The following is a 17434-nucleotide window of genomic DNA, read 5'->3' as shown; positions in this document are numbered from 1 at the left end:
ATTGCATTAAATGGGAGAAAAAGTTTAAGTATTCATCATAAAGGATATCGGATATAGTTAAATGTAAAAAAAGGAAATGTATATATGTCATATATCCATTAGTACGTTGAGTTTTATAAAAGAATTTTGTAAAAAAATGGACTTTGTCGATTGGCATCTTTTGGAATCCCGAGTAGAAGAAACGTGTTTGCATTCGTCATTCTCTTTTTGTTTACTATTTATGGAGCTCGATAAACATTGATAGGTCCGTGAGTTTTTCCCCAAATTCCGTCCTGTGTGGAGAGATAAGGAGATTCGATGATGTAGAAATCAAGCAAAAATAATCAGTATATCCAACGCAATGGCGTTTAGAGGTATCTCCTCCAGGTGAGTCAATAAAAACTTTCGCCCAAGCAAACCTTTCGCAATTAAACCCAACCCTCTTCGTAGGTCTGGCAGAAAATTTTTGGGCATTCTCGCATTGGCCATTGTCTTTTACAACGAATTGCTCGTGTACAAATTTCAATCTTTCACATGGAAATCCATCCCGTGCCAAAGCGGTAATTGTTTTTTGTATGCACTATTGAGGCTTCTCTTGCTCATGCTTTTCCTCTACTTTCAGGCAATTGCACGAGGATTCTGCTCGTGGCCGATCCGCAGCTCATTGGCGAGACCTTCGACACGTCCTTCTACAATCCTATTGCAATTTACGACTCCGACAGGTGAGAAAGACAGCCTGGGAAGGCAGGTGCAGAGCGGATTTCTAAGGAAATGTGTGATTGCAGGTACTTAAAAAAGACATTCAGGGAAGTCCTGGAGCACACCGAGCCCAACATCATCCTGTTCCTGGGTGACCTCTTCGATGAGGGCAGTGTGGCCACGAATGACGAATACTCAACCTACTTAAGGCGATTCCATCACATTTTTCACACAGACCGCAGTATTATGGTGAGCATTCACACACTTCCAGGCAATTGGGCGGGAAAGCGTTAGTAATTTAGATGTCAATTGACTTGACAATTGGCCGAAGTGAAGTGCGGGTGTGCGTTGAATAATTCCCTCAAAATTAACTGCCCGGGCTATGAAGCGTGAGGAGATTCTGCTGCTTTTCGACGTCGATGGAACTCTGACCCTCCCGCGATCTGTGATAGAGCCCTCCTTCGAGGCATTCCTCTACGACCGCCTGAAACCCAAGGCGACAATTGGAATTGTCGGCGGCGCCGATCTGGAGAAGATGTTCGAGCAGCTCAACGGCGAGAAGATCCTGAAGGAGTTCGACTACATTTTCCCCGAGAACGGACTCGTGCAGATAAAGCAGGGTGTGGAAGTGGGCAAGCAGTCACTTCTGAATCACCTGGGCGAGGCCACGATCCAGAGGTTCATCAACTTCGTGCTGCGCTACCTCGCCGACCTGCAAGTTCCCATCAAGCGTGGCACATTCCTCGAGTTTCGCAACGGCATGATGAATGTCTGCCCCGTTGGCCGACAGTGCAGCTGGAGTGAGAGACAGCTTTTTGCCGAGTACGACCGGAAGCACGGCGTCCGTGAGAAAATGATCCAAGACCTGCGCAGAGAGTTTGCGGACGTTGACTTAACGTACAGCATTGGTGGGCAAATAAGCTTCGACGTCTTTCCACGTGGATGGGACAAGACGTACTGCCTGGACTTTGTCTCCGCGGACGGAGATTTCAAGGAGATCCACTTCTTTGGAGACAAAACCGACCCAGGCGGCAATGATCATGAGATCTACTCGGATTCTCGCGTGATTGGACACAAAGTGCAGTCACCGGACGAAACGAGACTCCTCCTGGAAGCCCTGGAAGAGAGACTTCACCAGGACCAGTGATTCCTTTTCTGTGCTTTATCTACATTCCAAAGGGTTAAGTGGCAATTCTTGATTTGACGATTACCTCAATATGTAAAAATGAGTCTGAAATGCATTTTACTGCTGCACAAAGGTCTTTGGAAATGTACCAGATTTTTTTCAGCGCTGAGTCTATTGAATTTTTTTCTAGTGCTCCAGAAACTTGCCAGAAACCCAAAATTGTGCTATCATCAGTGAATGAAAACTATTATTGACTTTTCTGTTTGAAAAAAAAAAAGCTGAACACACAACTTTACCAAGAGATGCTCTTGAGTCTTGTAGATCAGAGAATAAATGTAAAGAAACAAGGGAAAGGGGTAAATGAAATTTATACTCTTGAATTGAAAAGTAGTCAAGGAATCCATGAGAATAGATAGCCTAAATATTGGTCTCTTTGCGATTGCAGAAAATCTACGTACCTGGAGACAATGATATTGGCGGTGAAAACGGCGAAATCGTGACCCCAACGAAGCTGAACCGCTTCCGGAGCACCTTTCACACGCAGCACACCTACTCTCGGCACAACCTGGTCTTCTTCGAGGCCAACCGGATTACGCGAGAGATCCCGCGGCCGGCCACGTCGCCGGCGCCCCCGTACAGTGCCCAGAAGAGATTCGTGGTGAGCCACATGTCGCTGCTGTTCTACAACGACGCCTTCCAGGAGCGTGTCCTGCGCTACGTGCAGCCCCACGTGATCTTCACGGGCCACCTGCACAGGTCACTCTTCATCCGGAAGTCCCTCAAGTTCAGCGAGTTCACGCGCGCGCACCCGCTCAACGCCAACGCGGAGCGCCGCATCGTGAACTCGTTCGATCTCCGGGAAGTACACGACACCTTCCTGGAGATCATGGTGCCAACGTGCAGTTACCGCATGGGCGAGCGAAACATTGGGTTCGGGTACGCCGTGGTGGATGGCGACGATCTCCTGTACACGGTGCTCTGGTCTGTGGACCGCTTTTCGCAGCTTTTCCTATACCTCATATACCTCCTCGTGTGTTTTATTCTCCTCACCATGAAGCTCATTTTTACATGCTCCATCTTTGCCACGAAGAAATTGCAGCGGCTCAGAATTACTTATACAAAAGTGTGACGTCCTTCACTTGTTCTTCCGATAGACTGCAGTGGTGATGCCATGTTTTTGAATAAAGCACGACCTAAAGTGGCAACAAGTTAAAACTATGGAATTCCCGGACAATTATCGCTCAAGATCTTACATGTCGCTGTAGTGCAGAATGACTGTGGGAGGGTTGCTGTTCGGCTCCAGCTTCGCTGCCTGCTCCGACAGAGCCACTAGAATCCCTGAAGACTCCGGAGATGCCACCTTTCCTCCAGCCTGGATGCACAATCCCTGACCATTCGCCAGCAGACAGCCCTCAGTGTTGGGAGTTTCCAAACTGCAAACCAATGACGCGTCATTGTCAGGGCATTTCTCTGAAATCTCAACTTCCTCGATATACTCACATCTCCTTGCAAAGCGTATCTAAGTTGGAATCCATTGAAAAGCCTATATTTCTATGATTTTCAGCAAAAATACCAAATGTTTACATTTTTCACAAAGACTCCACTCTTTCTCGTTTCCCAGTAGAGGCGCTGCCATTGCAAAGATGGCAAAGTTCCAATCCCCGTCACCCATAGCGAGTGGCTCTGTAGTTCATTGTCAAAGTTTGTTGCGATTTTGCTGGTCATCAAGAAAAATAATTTGTAATTTTGTGCATTTCCCGTGAAAATTCACTGATTTACTCAGAAATATATCTTCCAGAAATCATGGAGCCATCAGTGAAAGTGATGCCGGGTATGTCTGAGGCCTTCGACGTGACGAAGGGCCATTTGGCGCCGCTGGACAAGACTTGTTCCGGGCAGATCAGTTTTGTGCATCCACTGAAACTCTCCGAAGAGAACTTCGAGGCCCATCGCAACACGCTGAATATGAACATGCTGAGGAATCGCGAGGGACTCCATGCGCCCCTGAAGATGACTATGGAAGTGCAGGCGGTGAAGAAAACAGGACGACTGCCTTTCTTGCAGTCTAGCAACGCCTCTCTGGATTCCCTAACCGGGCGAGATCTGAACATCGACTTCTCTGACTTCCTCAGTGCACCAGAGTTCTGTGAACACATCCGTCAGCCTCACGCGGTCACCGAGAAATCTCTGGGTATTTTGTAATTTCTATATTACTACATAATAAATTCGAGAAACAATCATTTGAGCATGCCTCTCGTGAAGACTCCCGTGGGAACGTGCTGATTCTTTACATTCGGCAGGCCGTCAATCTGGGCTTTTTCTCTTGCAACACGAGCGATAGCCTCAAAGGTCCGAGGCTCCCAAGTGGCCAACTCAGACAGAACCTTCTTGTTCAGAAGAATATTGCTCCTCTGCAGGCATTCCATGAATGTGTACAAGCAAATTCCATGCTGCTCTGTTCCGGCAGATACTCTGGCTGACCACAGGTCAATCATGTCACGTTTCTTCAGATCGCGCCCCTTTGTGGCATACTGCAGCGCTCGGTGAACATTACGGATGGCTATGGAGTAGCAATTCCTCCTACGACCTCGGAAATGCTACAAGAAAAACAATCGTTTAGGTTATAATTCATGGCAGCTTTTACTTCAACTTACAGCCGCGAGTTTGAAGATCTTCCGCTTCCGCCAAAACTCATCTGGCCCTCGGCTGCGAACAAAGTTTACAATTGAAGTGAAAACCATGAGGAAAACAGATTTTCACGAGTTTCAGGCTTCTTTGCTAAGCGAATGGCCGGCAGTACTAAACTGAGCAAATCTGAGCGCTTTTTAGACCAGTAATTGTCATCTTCGAGAGTTTTTATCAGGCGGTTCAGAGTGCACGTTCTCGCGTGAAAAGCCGAAAGTTATTGTGATTTCCCGGCAAATTAGCGAATATTCTTGAACAAAATGGTGAGTTGTAGCTACAGAAATGCTTGTCAATTCCGATCTCAAGGCAGACATGCAGGATACATTTGGTTTTCTTGCATTTCCTTGAGAAGCCCTTCCAGAACTTTCCATGCCGGGACTTTCTTCCGGCAGGCTGTTATGTAATCTGATTGACCGAAATATTCCCTTCAAACTGTCTTGGTTAGAGCTTTCTGGTATTTGGGAAGAGTACTCTTATTTCCTGTCGCAGATTGTGTGCATTAGATGATGAAAGTCTGAGGTTATGTGTGGCAATGTGATTCTAATGGATTTCTTATTGGATTTGCAGTCTCTGGCGGCGAAAAGACTCCTCCCTCTGCTGGACCGCGTCCTTGTGCAGCGCGCCGAAGCCATCACGAAGACCAAAGGAGGAATTGTGATTCCTGAGAAGGCGCAAGTCAAGGTGCTCCAAGCCACAGTTGTTGCAGTTGGTCCAGGTGCCAGGAACAAGGTAGAATTTTCATGATTTCATGTCCCATTAGTCCTCAATCTCATGGCTTATGATTCCCTAGAACGGCGATCACATTCCACTAGCCGTGAAGGTTGGAGACAACGTCTTGCTGCCGGAGTACGGTGGCACAAAGGTCAGTGTGAAATAGGTCAGGGACTTATCAGGGGCCAGAACTCACTTATCTCAATCTCAATAGGTCGAACTGGAGAACAAGGAGTATCACTTGTTCCGGGAGTCGGACATCCTGGCCAAAATGGAATAATTGCCACATTGCTGAATTCTCTTTCCAATCTCTTGCGTTTTCATCCGGAATCACTAAGTTTAAAAGTAGGGATAGAAGCTGCATTTATGTTTTCCCTGGCATCGGCGCTTTGGGTGGCAAATTGTTACTCTCTTAGCCAGCCCATAGTGAACATGAATGAGAAACCATCGTATTTGTACGTAGAAGTCGTTTATAATAAAACTAATTACAAAAAGGGGATACTTAAGCATCTTTAAGTATTTAAGGTAGAAAAAAGTGTTTCGAGCACGTCTCAGATTGACTAAAATTAAAAACAAAGAGAGCCAGGCATTTCACGGATCCACAAAGGAAACCATGATGTAGCGCGTGCCTGAAGTCGTGTGGAGTCCTTCGTGGAAGTGAGTTAATCTTCCGGGATGCATCAACATCCAGCCCATCTTGGTGGCTTCCACGGAGCAGTTGTAGCGCAGGAAGCGACATCCTCCGCCAGTGTAATCAATCCCAACGCGATTCAGGGCAATGTTGATGGTGTACGTCGAGGAGTCGTGATGAGGACGAAGGTAGGGCTGTTCGTCAGGTCGGTAGCGTACCACAAAGTTCATTAGGGACTTTGGAGGCTGCAGCAGAAATAGAATATTTTATATAAACAGAAAAACTTACACAGCAATACACTCACGTCATGGAAGTAGCCAACAAAGACAGCTTCCTGAAGAGGCCGCACGTAGAGTTGGAGGAATTTGAGCCACAGTTTCTCCAGTCCCACTTGATTCATGTGAATATCACGCGTTGGAACCGCCTCATAGCCACCCTCGAGTCTCTTGTCCGAATTGCTTCCATCGGACCACCTGCCAAAGTTCTCCATGATCGCAATCATGTCCTCACAGAAGGCTTCAGTGCCGATTGCGAACCAGTAAACGTCCGGACAGGGTTGAATGCGAGTGGCATTGGCTTCCAGTTGCTTAGCATACTCAGGATGGATGTATCGGCGTTCCCAGTCTTGCTGATTTGTGAGAAGCATGTAAAAATCGGGCCTCGTGAGGCGCGTATTGAACTGATCGCCGTTGATGAGATGACCAAAGTCTTCCATGTTGTCCACGTGCATGAAGATATTGTGGGATCTCAGATGGTGGCACATTGCCATGTCAGGATCGAAAGCCTCGTGCACATGGGAGATTTTGCTCAGCACGCTCTTCTTCATCAAGTAGCAGGATGAGATGTAAGGCACATTCCAAATTCCTCTGGAAAGAGACTCAAGGAAAAAATGAGAAAATAGATTCAAACTCAAGAGCGGCGCGTGGCTAATCAACAATCCTAAATCGACACTTGACTCCACGTGTTCTAGATTCAGATGATCAATCACATTGCGGAAAATTGCATTAGACAGCTAAGATTGGATTATATCGCACCATTGGCACAACTTTTCAATGACGCCTGCAATTTTCATGTTAAGGAAATTACTCTCTTTCCACAATGTTTGTCAATGGAACTCCTTGGAGTGCTCCTCATTTGGTGTGCTCGTAAGGAAGTCACATGTTAGAGGGAGAGATGTCACCAAAACAAATTGATAAAGTGAGTGTCATGGGGAAAATTCGAGCCACTCTCTGAATGGCGGTGTTCTTGCTCCACGAAGCGCTCCGAGGAGACAGACATTGAGGAACAGTCTCGTGGTGTGGAGATCTCACTGGGTGAAACCCTCTTAATAGAATAAACTGATCCGTCAGTGTCAGTTAGCAGAGCGGAGTGAGATTAATGAGCTTGCTCTGCCAGAGGATCACTTTAGTTGATTTACAACTAAATCAGTCTTCGGCGTGGCGTTGATGTGAATATTTTTATTTGCTTATTGAATTTTCGAGAGGATCACGCATCGTTTTCCCCGTGAAAAAAAGTGTTCTTTGTGTGGAGTGGCGATCATGAAGTGTTTACTCATTATTGTGATATTCCTGCTGGTGGCAGGAGCGGTGATTCATGGCCAGAGAATGGGAGGATTGAGGGGCGGTCGTGGGCGTGGAAGACTTAATTGGAACAGCGGAAGAATTCCCACAAATATTCAGCATCGATCACCATCGGCAGTCACATATTATGACAACAAGGACGGTGCGAAGATCGTCAAGTCGTCGCACTTTGAATTTGACTACATGCTGGGCAGAAAGGTACACTTGGTTATCTCAACATGAGGAAGTGATGTTCACGCATTTAAAAGAAACTGTTGCACTTCCCAAACAGATCACATTCTTCTGCATGGCCATTGGAATCCCGCGGCCAGAAATCACTTGGTTCAAGGATGGGGCTGAGCTGTATCAGCACAGATTCTTTCAGGTACAGGAAAAGCACGAAATTGCACGGACTCTTTGATCTCTCCATGATCGTTTTGCTCGCTTAATAGGTACACGAGTGGACAATTGGCAATGATACGGTGAAGTCTAAAATGGAGATTGACCCAACGACGCAAAAAGATGCCGGTTATTATGAGTGTCAGGCGGACAATCAGTATGCCATCGATCGGAGGGGCTTCCGCACGGACTACGTGATGATCAACTACTGATCGACTGGACTCGAGGAAACGCACAACTAAATTATTCCCCCTTTTGCACAACATCAAATTTAAATGCTATTTATGAAGAAGTAAAAAAAAATCTAGTGTATTTCCCCAAAGATTGATACTAATTTATGCACTCATTGAATAAATGGTGGAAATTTTTACAATAATGATCGCCGTTTGGAATTATTCCCACTCAATAGCCACGAAATATTTTGTTTGATGCCGACAAATACTTTTAATTTGGACAAATGAAATAGCGCAATTTCTGTTCCCCAAGCTTCATGTTCCAGCATGAGAGCTGGATTAAAATATATAAAAGCACCATTGCAAATTTTCACTGGTCTGCGCCCGTGATCATCTTTCTCTCCGCCAACGCTCGCGGTGAGGCAAATTCGACTCTGTACAATTATAACAATATATGTACGTGTTGGCAACCGACCGGAATTATTATTACAAATAAACTGAAGGGAGCATTTGGGATGCAGTCGTTTCGAAATCATCGACTGAATCACTTTCAGCCTCTGTGATTTGCAACATCATTGTGACTTTTTTACGCAATTTCACCAGCAAGGCATCGCCAAAGTGAAAGAAGTAGTCTTTTTCCGACAAAGTGCGCACATTTCCTCCAAATATGAAGGTAGCACTGCTTGCTGTCCTCATCTGCGTCTGCCTCTTGGCCCAGTATTCAGAAGCGCGTCGTGGTCGTGCAAGAGGAAGAACAAAATCAAGGGTAATGTAGATCAATTATCTGCGCGAGAGATCGCTCTCTGGCGCTCCTAGCTCCAGAGCTTGTCTCAATCATTGCAACCGATCTTCAATTCTCAAGGTGCAAATTGGACTGCCGATCACAGGCAAATATCGCGATCCTGAGTCCGATCAGTACTACAACAATAACAACGGAGCCAAGATCACTCTCGCCTCACACTTTGACTATGAATACGTTCTGGGGCACAAAATAGCCTTCCTTTGCGTGGCCAAAGGAAATCCTCGTCCGCACATAACGTGGTTCAAGGACGGCGTGGAGATCTTCAGTCACATTTACATGCACGTGAGTTAAGGAAATGATGATCGCATGGCAACAACAGAATCTAATGAAAGTAACCATTTCATCCGTTCGAAGGTACACGAGTGGCGCATTGGGAAAGACAAAGTAAAGTCCAAGATTGAAATTGATCCTGCGACGCAAATGGACGCGGGCGTTTACGAGTGCACAGCTGATAATATGTACGCGATTGACCGGAGAAGTTTCAAGACTGACTTCTCCATCGCTTTCGATTGAAGATCTGCAGGAGAGATCGTGCTATGCAGTATAATCCTCAAAGTTTAGAACCACTTGAATCCGTTTTGTATCAACACTTAAAAAGGAGATCAATAAAATGTTGGATTTAAACCAAATTCATAGTCTCTAAGAATTGATTGGTCACATTGACTATTTTTCAACTATTCATCGGCAAATCTAAGAAATCAGAGAATGAGGAGCGAAAAATTAGTTAAAATGTCGGTTATTTAGAGATAAATTTCCTACTCGATGAAAGTTCGCCATTGGGCAGTTTTCAGGTACCTTTTTGTACAAGAAAAATAGAGTTTTTGATCAATTCCAATTCGTTCCATTTATATCAAAGTGATATAGATAAATTTCGCATGCTTTCGCAGTGAAAGTGATTGAGAATATGAAAAAACTTCTTACCTTTTGTTGTTGTTCACGATGTCTAAATAGTCGTGGGATCTTGCGTAATAGCCTTGATCGCTGAGAGCTCCCCAAAAATTACTCCAAGCATCGTTTGGTCTCGGCAGCAGTGGGGCGATCACGTCTCTGAAGCATGAAAGTCCCATTAGCCAATTGAAGGGAGAAATTCAAGGCAATCATACAAACCGATTCTGAATCATTAAAGTCTTCAGGACTTTGGGATTGTCTAGGTGTGCTTCAGAGTCCACGACGAATAGGTAGTCACTTCCCTTTGAGATAGCTTGTTGCCTGGACGAGGAGTAATAGAAATGAATTGGATCTTGGAGGACATAAAATATTGTGCACTTACACTGCCAAATCTCTTGCTGTTCCCTCGTTAATGCTATCTTCGACTAGAACTTTCTTAATGCTTTTAAAATCACTGGTGTGTTTTGTGAGAAACTCGGCAATCGCATCCTCATGGTACTTTACATTGCTGTGCAGGAACAAATTAATATTACTCTTTGGATAGTCTATTGCTTCTAGATGCTCAAGAAACTCCTTGAAGAAGGGCATCGCCTTCTCAATGAACACCGCCATTGAGACCACAGGCAGATCTCCCTCCTTGAGCTCCATCAAGTTCTCCGAGCAGTCTTGACATTCGCCCTTTATAAAGGCGCCCGCCAAGTAATTACCCAGACTGTTGATGCGCGCCTTGCTTAGGCCATTTCCATGAATCACAGACGGCACTGTGGCGGTGTCCACATTCACGACAAAGGCCTCGCCGGAGTCGTCGTCAAAGTGCAATTCCACGTCCTTTTCAGCGCCGTAGAGATTCTGAAAAATCTCGGCCTTGTGGTCCAATTTCATCTTATGCTTCTCCCTGAATTCCTCCGTGAGATATATCTTTGTGTAGTACAGCTGATCATCGTCCTTGTCGTCCAGTGGAGTGCGCAGCATCTCATATAGATCCGCTGCGTAGCCCATAAAGAGGCCAGAGTTGAGGAATCTCGCACCGTGAGCCACTTTCGGGTATGATTCTCTGAGCGAGACATCTGGCCAGACTGAGTGTTCGGCGCCAAAGACAATTCTTGCGTCCATCTTCTTGAATTTGTCCACGATGACTTTCGTCGGTGCGGAGAAAATCACATCGTAACTGTCCGTGAAGAGGACAACCTTGTCCTTTTCGTTCTTGTAGGGCTCCAATGCCTTCCGCAGGAGGTTGACTTTGTAGCCACCGCCAACGGAGCTCATGTCGCCGCCTCGCCACTTCTCTCCCATGCCCAGAGTCTGGACGTCAATTCCGTAGAAACTGGCAGAGCGGATGTAGCGCAAATAGCCCTCAACAGGATCGGATGCAACCGTGAAGACAAGGACATTTTCTGTGAAACAAAACCAAAATTACAATTAGTATTTGAACTGAATAAACCCACTCTGCATGTTGAGTGCGTTTTGTCCATTCACACGACATTCTATCTGTTGTATTTCCTTTTGGAAAAGATTGGAATAAATGTGTCTTGTGCTTATCGCGTGGGTCTAACGATAAATGCGCTCATTTCCCAGCTTTCTTCTATCCTCATAACATTCTATTGGATAATTAAGATTTTAATTTAAATTGAAATACAGACGACGTGTAATATCTAATTTCAAATTACACGCTCTTTGCTCTCATTTCGCGCGCGTGACGATCAAATGATTATAGTTTCAGCGTTATTTTTAGCTGAGGAAGTAGAATAAACACTGAATCATCTGGAGAAGTGATTTCGCTTCACGAAATAATGTGAGAAGCAGACAAACTCAAAAGCCGCTGTTAAAATTTACCCTGAATATCTGGTATTCTTCTCACACAATTTATTTGTTCCTGCAATTCGTTAGAATCTTTCTCTGTGTGGAAACAATTCGTGATTAAGATTAATTTGACTCTGTGAACTCACGCTTTTTGTCCAAGCCTGGAACATGAGATAAAGTCTGAAGATAATTGGTCCATGAGAAATTTTAATCATTTCTCTAATTCGGTCAACACAAAAAGTTTAGACTTGCAGATTTTTTGGTAGATCATCAGAGATTTTCAAGGACTGCCTTTTCTATTTATTCATTAATTAAGCATTTGGCTTGATACACTTATCGTTCCGCCTGAGAGAGTTCGAGGAAGTGATCTCTCCAGAAACTTCTTTCTAGCACTGAAGCCGCTGCATGAGCCTTTTGGCGATGAATACCACATTTTCCGATAATTACTCACCTTTGCCTTTATCAGTGGCGCAATTTACACTGAGAAACGATAAGACTAATGCGAAAATTAACATTTTAAAATGCATTATTATTACTTTATGGCACTAAGAACACATCTCCGGACTTTTACTCTCGCGCAAGAATGGAAATGTCAACATGAATGACGCGCCTGTGTTGAGCAAATGTCGTGGAATATGGATTTGCTCAGTTTCAAACTGAATAACAGACGCCAAAGCATGGCTGGGAAAACTCTTAACAGTACAGTGTTAATTATCTAATTACCTGCAAGAGGACAGTCCTTCAAGTAAATGGATTTGGTAGTTTTGTCACATTTAACCGTCTTATCATCCTTTGTGCAGGATCCACTTTCCAGTTGAGAGCGAGAAACACTTAGGAAAATGCCTAAAAGCAATATTTTCACACCAGCGGCAATCATTTGCAGAGTTAGATGTGATTCGAGTGAAAACTAGATTGATACTGACTTTCTGAGTACAGCATCGAATCGATCCACTTGAATATGAGAGCCACAAGTTGGATTGGACATGACATGATAAAGAGTAAGAGGAAGCGAAATCAATAAGATTGATACAAAAACATTGATCAATTGTGCGTGAAAAGTCACACTTTCACCGAATTAATGGTAATGAGAAATCTATTCACTTCCAGAAGTGATTTTTCTCTAGTTTTATTTCTAGGATTTCAATAGACCTTGTCAGTTACTTTATGCTTTATTTAGGTACAATAAAAATTATTAGAATTTACAAAACTCTCATTTTAGATGTTCTGTTTGGACAGTGAAATTGATTAAAAATTAATCCTACACTACAAAATTATTTCTCTTCTTAATAAATTAAAAAATAAATCTTGACAAAATCTTGTTAAACATTTTAAAAATACCGTTGTGTTAAAAATGTGAGAAAATATCATTGAATATGTTTATAAAATATGTATTTTGTTTTTCTGTGGCACAAAGCAATGGTCAAATTTTGGCTTTATTCGTTTATTTTCTCTCTTAATCGCGAGACTAGTTGTTAAAAATCGTTGTTTACCGTCTAAAAAGGCGCAATGTTAATATGATTAAGGACACTTTACCACGCATTATTACCACAAATTTTCCCACTTAGTCACCCTTCTTCATGGTATTCTCATGGGAGATTCTGAGACGACGTCTCAACTCAGTGGGGAACTTCTCATAGCACTTCTTGCACACGGGCTTCTCGTCGTACTCGTAGAACTTTGACTTCTGCGTCATCTTCACGTCACAGACGGAACAGGAGAAGTGATGGACGCACCACGCCTTATTGAGTGCCGTGAAGACGTCTCCGGCAATCACTTGATTGCACACGAAGCACAGATTCCCGAAGAGCTGATGGTAGTGCATCTCGCAGTACGCCAGACCGCGCTTCTCGTAGTGACGGTGGCCTAAGAAGGGCTTCTCGCACTTGGCGCAGACGAAGTGCTCCACGTGCCAGTGCTTCCCCAGAGCCGTGACCACGCGCTCCTCAATGGGGCGACGACAGGCGCCACAGATGGGAATACCCATCTTGTCGTGGCAACGCAAGCAGTAGAGCTCATTCATGTCGTTGGCCGCAAAGCCCGGGCGACTCTTCACCTCACGCGCAGTTGAGTCCAATTCCACATTGCACGCCGTGCAGTTGAAGTGATAGCCGTGATAGACTTCACCACGGAAGCGTAGCGGCTGATCGTCAATGACACCACTGAAAGAAACCAGAAAAACCCAAATTAAATTCCACAAAACCTGATAAAGACGTGATAAACTTACTGGCACTTGTTGCACATGTACTTTCCGAGTCCCACTGCCTTCACTTTGGCATTGCACTCGTGACAGAGAGCACGATTCTGATTGCGGATGAAGCCACAATCGGCCAACTCCTTGGCGCACATCTCGCATCGGAAGCACTGCGGATGCCAATTAGCTGCCATTGCCTTGATCACGCGTCCGATCACGAATTCACCGCACTTGTTGCAGCACGGCGCGAAGAGGACGTGGAAGTCACGCTCGCAGTACTTCCTGCCCTCGAACTCGTAAAAGATGCCATCCTGGAACGTCCTGAAGCACTGGGCGCAGCTGAGATTGAGAGTTGAATGTCATTTCATGCACTGCGCTCATATACCTGTTGATGCACTTACACAAAACATTGAGTGTGCCAGAGTTCGCCGTTGGAGTTCACGATCTTCTCGTGCGGCTCAAATCCCTCCTCGCATCGGGAGCAGTACATGCTGCCGAGGGACATGTCAACGGGAATCCTAAAAGATCGGAGAAATCATTGAGTATGTTGATTGACTTAGGAAGTTAGTTTTAGTCACGTTTTTTAGTGCATTAGAATGGATTAATCAAGAAGCGCAACATTAAGAAAATTTCATAAAACCGTGAAATTGATAAACAGGCTCAAAACATGAAGTTAATTCGCAGAATAATTATTAATATTGGCGAATTTAGATCTGGATTAGTGCGATCTTCACAGTGACTCATCCATATTGTAAAGAATTCCCTGGATAATCCTCTAGTAATCCCCGGAAGATGTTAAGCTTGTTAAATAGACGGTGTGTTTAGCTACAAAACTCCGCCTTAGCAATTTAGTAATGTTTTAAAATTCAGGTATTGCGCGATGTTCGTCTTCACTGAACGCGATTGCTCAATAAGTCGCCACAAATTCCGCGGCGTACGGAATCTTTACACAGAGTCAGCGGATTCTCATTGCCTACTAAGTGCCTGAATTCGTGACATTCACGCGAATTGGGATTAACTGACCGAACAATGGTCATCACGCCTTGTCCCTTTGGCTCACTCTGGTCAGATTGCATGGCTGTGGCGGCAGGATTTTTGGGATTGAGCTCAATTCCGCAGGGATTTCGATGGCACACCAACTTTTTCACATGTAACTCGGATTGAACTGACTTTGTGGGCTTTTCCGGCGCTGATAACACGTCACTCTTGAGTAATCTATCGCCTGATAACGTGCGCCGTTTGTACAACTTAGACCTCTCCACGGGCTGCAAGAGGAATGTTTTGGGCTTCGAAGCGCACCGCATTTCTCCTCAATCAGGCCTGTTCTTCGCGGAGTGCCTGTGATCACTGCGCGACTGCTGGACAGCGAATAGACGAGGGATAAAATGCGACGCACGGACAAAGCCCGGGGCAATCTTATCACACACGGAGCGACTCAAGAACATTGCCCAGATGCATGACACAAAAAGAGGTCTTTCCCACGAGCCAATGAGAAGGCGGATTGGATGCAGGAGCCCGTGTTAGGGCAAAATCTCTTTTTCCGGGAACTCATCTGGGGCAACATTTCAGCTACCATATATGGCCTTCGGCGGGCAGTCAACCTACATTGTTAGTGGGAAGCGTTTAGCTGGACATCTGGCGCTATTTCGGGGGTCGGACACACTCAGAGACACCCCTTGCATGCTTACCCTGTAATTGGGGGCATTTCAGTGGTCAGAAACTTCTCAAAAGAGTGAAAATGTGTGAAATTTCTTCACAGCTTGGCAGCTGCAAGGACAAGCAAGAGAAAATCACATTTTAACCACATTTCCACCACTTCTCCGACGTATCATGCACAACGTGGGCCTCCTCTGTGCCTTGTGGAGTCCGGTGGTTGTACTATTTACACGCTATGTGGTACATACCTTATCAAAAAAGGGGAAAATTGATAAGAAGTGACAGCTCCCACTGAATATAATTTTATACCCAATTCACACTACCCGAGACGCACACCACCACTCACGCCCCACATGACGTCATCGCGAGAAGCCCACGAATCCACTTGCTCAGAGAAATCCGCTCAATCTTCAACTAAAATTTAATTTTATTTCACTGTACACGCATCCTGATGACAATTTCTCACAAATATACAGCCAAGAAAAATCTACGCTTAAATTAACTCCAAGATGATTTAGCTAATCCGTCTTCTCGCTGGCGTGACTACATTTCTGGAACAAATTGTAATACTTTTTACACATTCTCCCGAATCCCCCTCGTGTCTGGTCTGCTCCACAGACTGCTTAGTTGTCCTTCTTCATGCGCGTGGAGGTCATTCGGTAGATGATGGAGTCTCGGCCAGGATCCATGTCGGCGATGGCGTAGCAAATGGCGAGCAGTGTGAAGAACAGCACGACTCCGAACCAGAGGATGATGTTGAAAATCACGGGGTAGTTTGACGAGTATGACTTGGCGAGATTGAGGTCAGTAGGCTGCAAAGGAGGAAAGCAAATCATTAGACAATGTCATGAGCAGGTTCAGTGAGAGTCTTACAATTTCCTGTCTGAGTTCAGGAGTTGCTCGCTTGGCACGGGACAAATCATCCTTGCTGGTGATTGTGGCCACGAGTATGTTTCCATCGTTGCAATTCTCAGCAGCTTCGATCAGGTCCTCAATGGCCCTCGTCACGAGTTTCTTGGCGTCTGTGAAGGCGGCAGAAGACTGTCCATCGTGAGCAGATGCCAATTCGCTGAGGGAAATGCGAACAGTGACCAAGTGTGGTACGGCAGAAGATTTAGCCTTGATCTGGAAAACATCAAATATCAGAGGAGATTCTTCACATCTCCAAGATTACTCACCTTCTCGGTCAATTCATTGATGATAGCCACATTGTACAGGAAATCCTTGTCCTCCGAATAGACCGAAGGCTTCAGAGAAGAGGTAGTCTTTCCAGGTACAGGTTTGATGCTACCATAAGCTTCCGCAATCGATGAGAGCTGCAACACAAGACGGAGTTGCATAGGAAAATTCCACAGATAAACAGATTGCCGCTTACCGATTCACTGTGATCCTCCAAGTCGACATTCACGTGATTCGACACTCTGGAATTGAGCAAATCCAGACCATTGGCCGCGGAAGCACCGAACAAGGGGAATTGCTGAACCTTGCTGGACACGAAGTTGAGCTTCTCAATGCCATCCACCTGCACGATGAGGGCAGACTTGGGCATGCTGAAGGGATTCCGGATGCGAAGGCCATCGAAGTCGCCCTGGCCGTCGATTGTGTAGCCCAAGGAGGCGAGGAAAACGTCGGGAATGAGATCAGTGCTCAGCTCATCGTTCCCCTTGAATTCTATCGAGTCCGGATAGTGATGCACTGATAAGAATCCTGAGGCATTGACTGCAAATGGACGAAAATCGATAGTCAAATAGATGATTGGAAAAGGCATTTTCCACAACTTCTCCCATCAGCAGACAGCAAAAAGGACATGTTCAGGTCTATTTGCAAAGGATTTACTTACCAGCCACAATGGAGAAAAGGGAGATAAGTGCGAATTTCAACATTTTTCACGACCTTCTGCACACTTCTTTTCACACCAAATCATATGACAGCCTCCCGAGTGATCACGTGAATGGCCGATTGGACAAGTGCGAAGTTCGCCACAACACAGTTGCTCAGTTTTGGCGCCACAGGGTGCTTCGAAGAATTCAAATTATAACGGCAAATATAATACATATTTTTCAGATTTCCCTGCATTTCTGCAAAGAAACAAGGAAATCAAGAAAATACTAAAAACCAACACTTCCAATCATCTA

General features: G+C 45.1%; 11 protein-coding genes across 14 annotated transcripts; 6 read left to right on the top strand and 5 right to left on the bottom strand.

The window, feature by feature from the left end:
- The first annotated feature begins 183 nt into the window (after window positions 1-183).
- Window positions 184-2933, top strand: LOC132258610 (uncharacterized). The gene is made up of 5 exons (XM_059755989.1): window positions 184-366; window positions 430-539; window positions 602-701; window positions 765-927; window positions 2250-2933. The coding sequence occupies exons 1-5, from the start codon at window positions 341-343 to the stop codon at window positions 2931-2933; spliced, it is 1083 nt and encodes a 360-aa protein (XP_059611972.1). The 5' UTR covers window positions 184-340.
- Window positions 953-1959, top strand: LOC132258611 (phosphomannomutase-like). Its single transcript, XM_059755990.1, has one exon. The coding sequence runs from the start codon at window positions 1061-1063 to the stop codon at window positions 1823-1825; it is 765 nt and encodes a 254-aa protein (XP_059611973.1). The 5' UTR covers window positions 953-1060; the 3' UTR covers window positions 1826-1959.
- LOC132258619 (uncharacterized) lies at window positions 2882-3462 on the bottom strand. The gene is made up of 3 exons (XM_059755998.1): window positions 3305-3462; window positions 3058-3237; window positions 2882-2997 (listed from the first exon to the last, which is right to left on the bottom strand). The coding sequence occupies exons 1-3, from the start codon at window positions 3337-3339 to the stop codon at window positions 2940-2942; spliced, it is 273 nt and encodes a 90-aa protein (XP_059611981.1). The 5' UTR covers window positions 3340-3462; the 3' UTR covers window positions 2882-2939.
- Window positions 3439-4006, top strand: LOC132258617 (proteasome maturation protein). Its single transcript, XM_059755995.1, has 2 exons — window positions 3439-3544; window positions 3603-4006. Exon 2 carries the CDS (start codon window positions 3608-3610, stop codon window positions 4004-4006), a length of 399 nt encoding a protein of 132 aa, XP_059611978.1. The 5' UTR covers window positions 3439-3544; window positions 3603-3607.
- LOC132258616 (large ribosomal subunit protein bL20m) lies at window positions 3997-4640 on the bottom strand. Its single transcript, XM_059755994.1, has 2 exons — window positions 4459-4640; window positions 3997-4401 (listed from the first exon to the last, which is right to left on the bottom strand). The coding sequence occupies exons 1-2, from the start codon at window positions 4543-4545 to the stop codon at window positions 4042-4044; spliced, it is 447 nt and encodes a 148-aa protein (XP_059611977.1). The 5' UTR covers window positions 4546-4640; the 3' UTR covers window positions 3997-4041.
- Window positions 4635-5699, top strand: LOC132258618 (10 kDa heat shock protein, mitochondrial). Its single transcript, XM_059755996.1, has 4 exons — window positions 4635-4752; window positions 5057-5218; window positions 5280-5351; window positions 5415-5699. Exons 1-4 carry the CDS (start codon window positions 4750-4752, stop codon window positions 5478-5480), a joined length of 303 nt encoding a protein of 100 aa, XP_059611979.1. The 5' UTR covers window positions 4635-4749; the 3' UTR covers window positions 5481-5699.
- Window positions 5700-5788: 89 nt separating this feature from the next.
- On the bottom strand, window positions 5789-12033 carry LOC132258609 (procollagen-lysine,2-oxoglutarate 5-dioxygenase). Its single transcript, XM_059755988.1, has 6 exons — window positions 11904-12033; window positions 10035-11046; window positions 9872-9973; window positions 9686-9811; window positions 6136-6697; window positions 5789-6076 (listed from the first exon to the last, which is right to left on the bottom strand). Exons 1-6 carry the CDS (start codon window positions 11977-11979, stop codon window positions 5792-5794), a joined length of 2163 nt encoding a protein of 720 aa, XP_059611971.1. The 5' UTR covers window positions 11980-12033; the 3' UTR covers window positions 5789-5791.
- On the top strand, window positions 6741-8165 carry LOC132258613 (immunoglobulin domain-containing protein oig-4). Its single transcript, XM_059755992.1, has 3 exons — window positions 6741-7609; window positions 7683-7775; window positions 7843-8165. The coding sequence occupies exons 1-3, from the start codon at window positions 7370-7372 to the stop codon at window positions 7999-8001; spliced, it is 492 nt and encodes a 163-aa protein (XP_059611975.1). The 5' UTR covers window positions 6741-7369; the 3' UTR covers window positions 8002-8165.
- LOC132258614 (immunoglobulin domain-containing protein oig-4) lies at window positions 8519-9393 on the top strand. The gene is made up of 3 exons (XM_059755993.1): window positions 8519-8728; window positions 8825-9046; window positions 9119-9393. The coding sequence occupies exons 1-3, from the start codon at window positions 8630-8632 to the stop codon at window positions 9275-9277; spliced, it is 480 nt and encodes a 159-aa protein (XP_059611976.1). The 5' UTR covers window positions 8519-8629; the 3' UTR covers window positions 9278-9393.
- Window positions 12034-12602: 569 nt separating the features above from the next.
- LOC132257457 (LIM and senescent cell antigen-like-containing domain protein 1) lies at window positions 12603-15629 on the bottom strand. 4 transcript variants are annotated; one of them, XM_059754363.1, is made up of 5 exons: window positions 15548-15620; window positions 15332-15410; window positions 14045-14161; window positions 13677-13982; window positions 12603-13611 (listed from the first exon to the last, which is right to left on the bottom strand). In XM_059754363.1, the coding sequence occupies exons 2-5, from the start codon at window positions 15346-15348 to the stop codon at window positions 13014-13016; spliced, it is 1038 nt and encodes a 345-aa protein (XP_059610346.1). In that variant the 5' UTR covers window positions 15349-15410; window positions 15548-15620; the 3' UTR covers window positions 12603-13013. The 4 variants fall into 4 exon arrangements, with proteins under 4 accessions (XP_059610346.1, XP_059610348.1, XP_059610347.1 ...); XM_059754365.1 differs by lacking the exon at window positions 15332-15410 and having other exon boundaries at window positions 15548-15629; XM_059754364.1 differs by lacking the exons at window positions 15332-15410; window positions 15548-15620 and adding an exon at window positions 15249-15268.
- Window positions 15630-15708: 79 nt separating this feature from the next.
- LOC132257459 (ATPase H(+)-transporting accessory protein 2) lies at window positions 15709-17273 on the bottom strand. Its single transcript, XM_059754366.1, has 5 exons — window positions 17140-17273; window positions 16675-17018; window positions 16478-16615; window positions 16173-16424; window positions 15709-16111 (listed from the first exon to the last, which is right to left on the bottom strand). The coding sequence occupies exons 1-5, from the start codon at window positions 17180-17182 to the stop codon at window positions 15923-15925; spliced, it is 966 nt and encodes a 321-aa protein (XP_059610349.1). The 5' UTR covers window positions 17183-17273; the 3' UTR covers window positions 15709-15922.
- Window positions 17274-17434: the final 161 nt, after the last annotated feature.

The sequence above is a fragment of the Phlebotomus argentipes genome, unplaced genomic scaffold (assembly GCF_947086385.1).
Source record: "Phlebotomus argentipes unplaced genomic scaffold, Phlebotomus argentipes genome assembly scaffold_4, whole genome shotgun sequence".
Taxonomy (NCBI): Eukaryota; Metazoa; Arthropoda; class Insecta; order Diptera; family Psychodidae; genus Phlebotomus; species Phlebotomus argentipes.
This window is presented reverse-complemented; position numbering and strand designations above follow the sequence as displayed.

Excerpts from the sequence above, each read along its gene's own strand:
- LOC132258610 (XM_059755989.1), top strand. The coding sequence starts at position 341 with ATGGCGTTTAGAGGTATCTCCTCCAG. Across the intron at positions 367-429 it reads TTTAGAGGTATCTCCTCCAG|GTCTGGCAGAAAATTTTTGG; the intron begins GTGAGTCAATAA and ends CCCTCTTCGTAG. Across the intron at positions 928-2,249 it reads ACACAGACCGCAGTATTATG|AAAATCTACGTACCTGGAGA; the intron begins GTGAGCATTCAC and ends TTGCGATTGCAG.
- LOC132258611 (XM_059755990.1), top strand. The coding sequence starts at position 1,061 with ATGAAGCGTGAGGAGATTCTGCTGCTTTTCGACGTCGATGGAACTCTG.
- LOC132258619 (XM_059755998.1), bottom strand. The coding sequence starts at position 3,339 with ATGGATTCCAACTTAGATACGCTTTGCAAGGAGAT. Across the intron at positions 3,238-3,304 it reads GATACGCTTTGCAAGGAGAT|TTTGGAAACTCCCAACACTG; the intron begins GTGAGTATATCG and ends ATTGGTTTGCAG. Across the intron at positions 2,998-3,057 it reads ATTCTGCACTACAGCGACAT|GTCGTGCTTTATTCAAAAAC; the intron begins GTAAGATCTTGA and ends TTGCCACTTTAG.
- LOC132258617 (XM_059755995.1), top strand. The coding sequence starts at position 3,608 with ATGGAGCCATCAGTGAAAGTGATGCCGGGTATGTCTGAGGCCTTCGAC.
- LOC132258616 (XM_059755994.1), bottom strand. The coding sequence starts at position 4,545 with ATGGTTTTCACTTCAATTGTAAACTTTGTTCGCAGCCGAGGGCCAGAT. Across the intron at positions 4,402-4,458 it reads AGATCTTCAAACTCGCGGCT|CATTTCCGAGGTCGTAGGAG; the intron begins GTAAGTTGAAGT and ends TTTTTCTTGTAG.
- LOC132258618 (XM_059755996.1), top strand. Across the intron at positions 5,219-5,279 it reads GTCCAGGTGCCAGGAACAAG|AACGGCGATCACATTCCACT; the intron begins GTAGAATTTTCA and ends ATGATTCCCTAG. Across the intron at positions 5,352-5,414 it reads CGGAGTACGGTGGCACAAAG|GTCGAACTGGAGAACAAGGA; the intron begins GTCAGTGTGAAA and ends CAATCTCAATAG.
- LOC132258613 (XM_059755992.1), top strand. The coding sequence starts at position 7,370 with ATGAAGTGTTTACTCATTATTGTGATATTCCTGCTGGTGGCAGGAGCG. Across the intron at positions 7,610-7,682 it reads ACTACATGCTGGGCAGAAAG|ATCACATTCTTCTGCATGGC; the intron begins GTACACTTGGTT and ends CTTCCCAAACAG. Across the intron at positions 7,776-7,842 it reads ATCAGCACAGATTCTTTCAG|GTACACGAGTGGACAATTGG; the intron begins GTACAGGAAAAG and ends CTCGCTTAATAG.
- LOC132258614 (XM_059755993.1), top strand. The coding sequence starts at position 8,630 with ATGAAGGTAGCACTGCTTGCTGTCCTCATCTGCGTCTGCCTCTTGGCC. Across the intron at positions 8,729-8,824 it reads GAGGAAGAACAAAATCAAGG|GTGCAAATTGGACTGCCGAT; the intron begins GTAATGTAGATC and ends TCAATTCTCAAG. Across the intron at positions 9,047-9,118 it reads TCAGTCACATTTACATGCAC|GTACACGAGTGGCGCATTGG; the intron begins GTGAGTTAAGGA and ends ATCCGTTCGAAG.
- LOC132258609 (XM_059755988.1), bottom strand. The coding sequence starts at position 11,979 with ATGCATTTTAAAATGTTAATTTTCGCATTAGTCTTATCGTTTCTCAGT. Across the intron at positions 9,974-10,034 it reads ACAGCAAGAGATTTGGCAGT|GCAACAAGCTATCTCAAAGG; the intron begins GTAAGTGCACAA and ends CTCCTCGTCCAG. Across the intron at positions 6,698-9,685 it reads ATCGTGAACAACAACAAAAG|AGGAATTTGGAATGTGCCTT; the intron begins GTAAGAAGTTTT and ends GTCTCTTTCCAG.
- LOC132257457 (XM_059754362.1), bottom strand. The coding sequence starts at position 14,947 with ATGCGGTGCGCTTCGAAGCCCAAAACATTCCTCTTGCAGCCCGTGGAG. Across the intron at positions 14,162-14,666 it reads GGCGTGATGACCATTGTTCG|GATTCCCGTTGACATGTCCC; the intron begins GTCAGTTAATCC and ends CCGATCTTTTAG. Across the intron at positions 13,983-14,044 it reads TGGCACACTCAATGTTTTGT|CTGCGCCCAGTGCTTCAGGA; the intron begins GTAAGTGCATCA and ends TCTCAATCTCAG.
- LOC132257459 (XM_059754366.1), bottom strand. The coding sequence starts at position 17,182 with ATGTTGAAATTCGCACTTATCTCCCTTTTCTCCATTGTGGCTG. Across the intron at positions 16,616-16,674 it reads TGGAGGATCACAGTGAATCG|CTCTCATCGATTGCGGAAGC; the intron begins GTAAGCGGCAAT and ends CTTGTGTTGCAG. Across the intron at positions 16,425-16,477 it reads TCAATGAATTGACCGAGAAG|ATCAAGGCTAAATCTTCTGC; the intron begins GTGAGTAATCTT and ends GATGTTTTCCAG.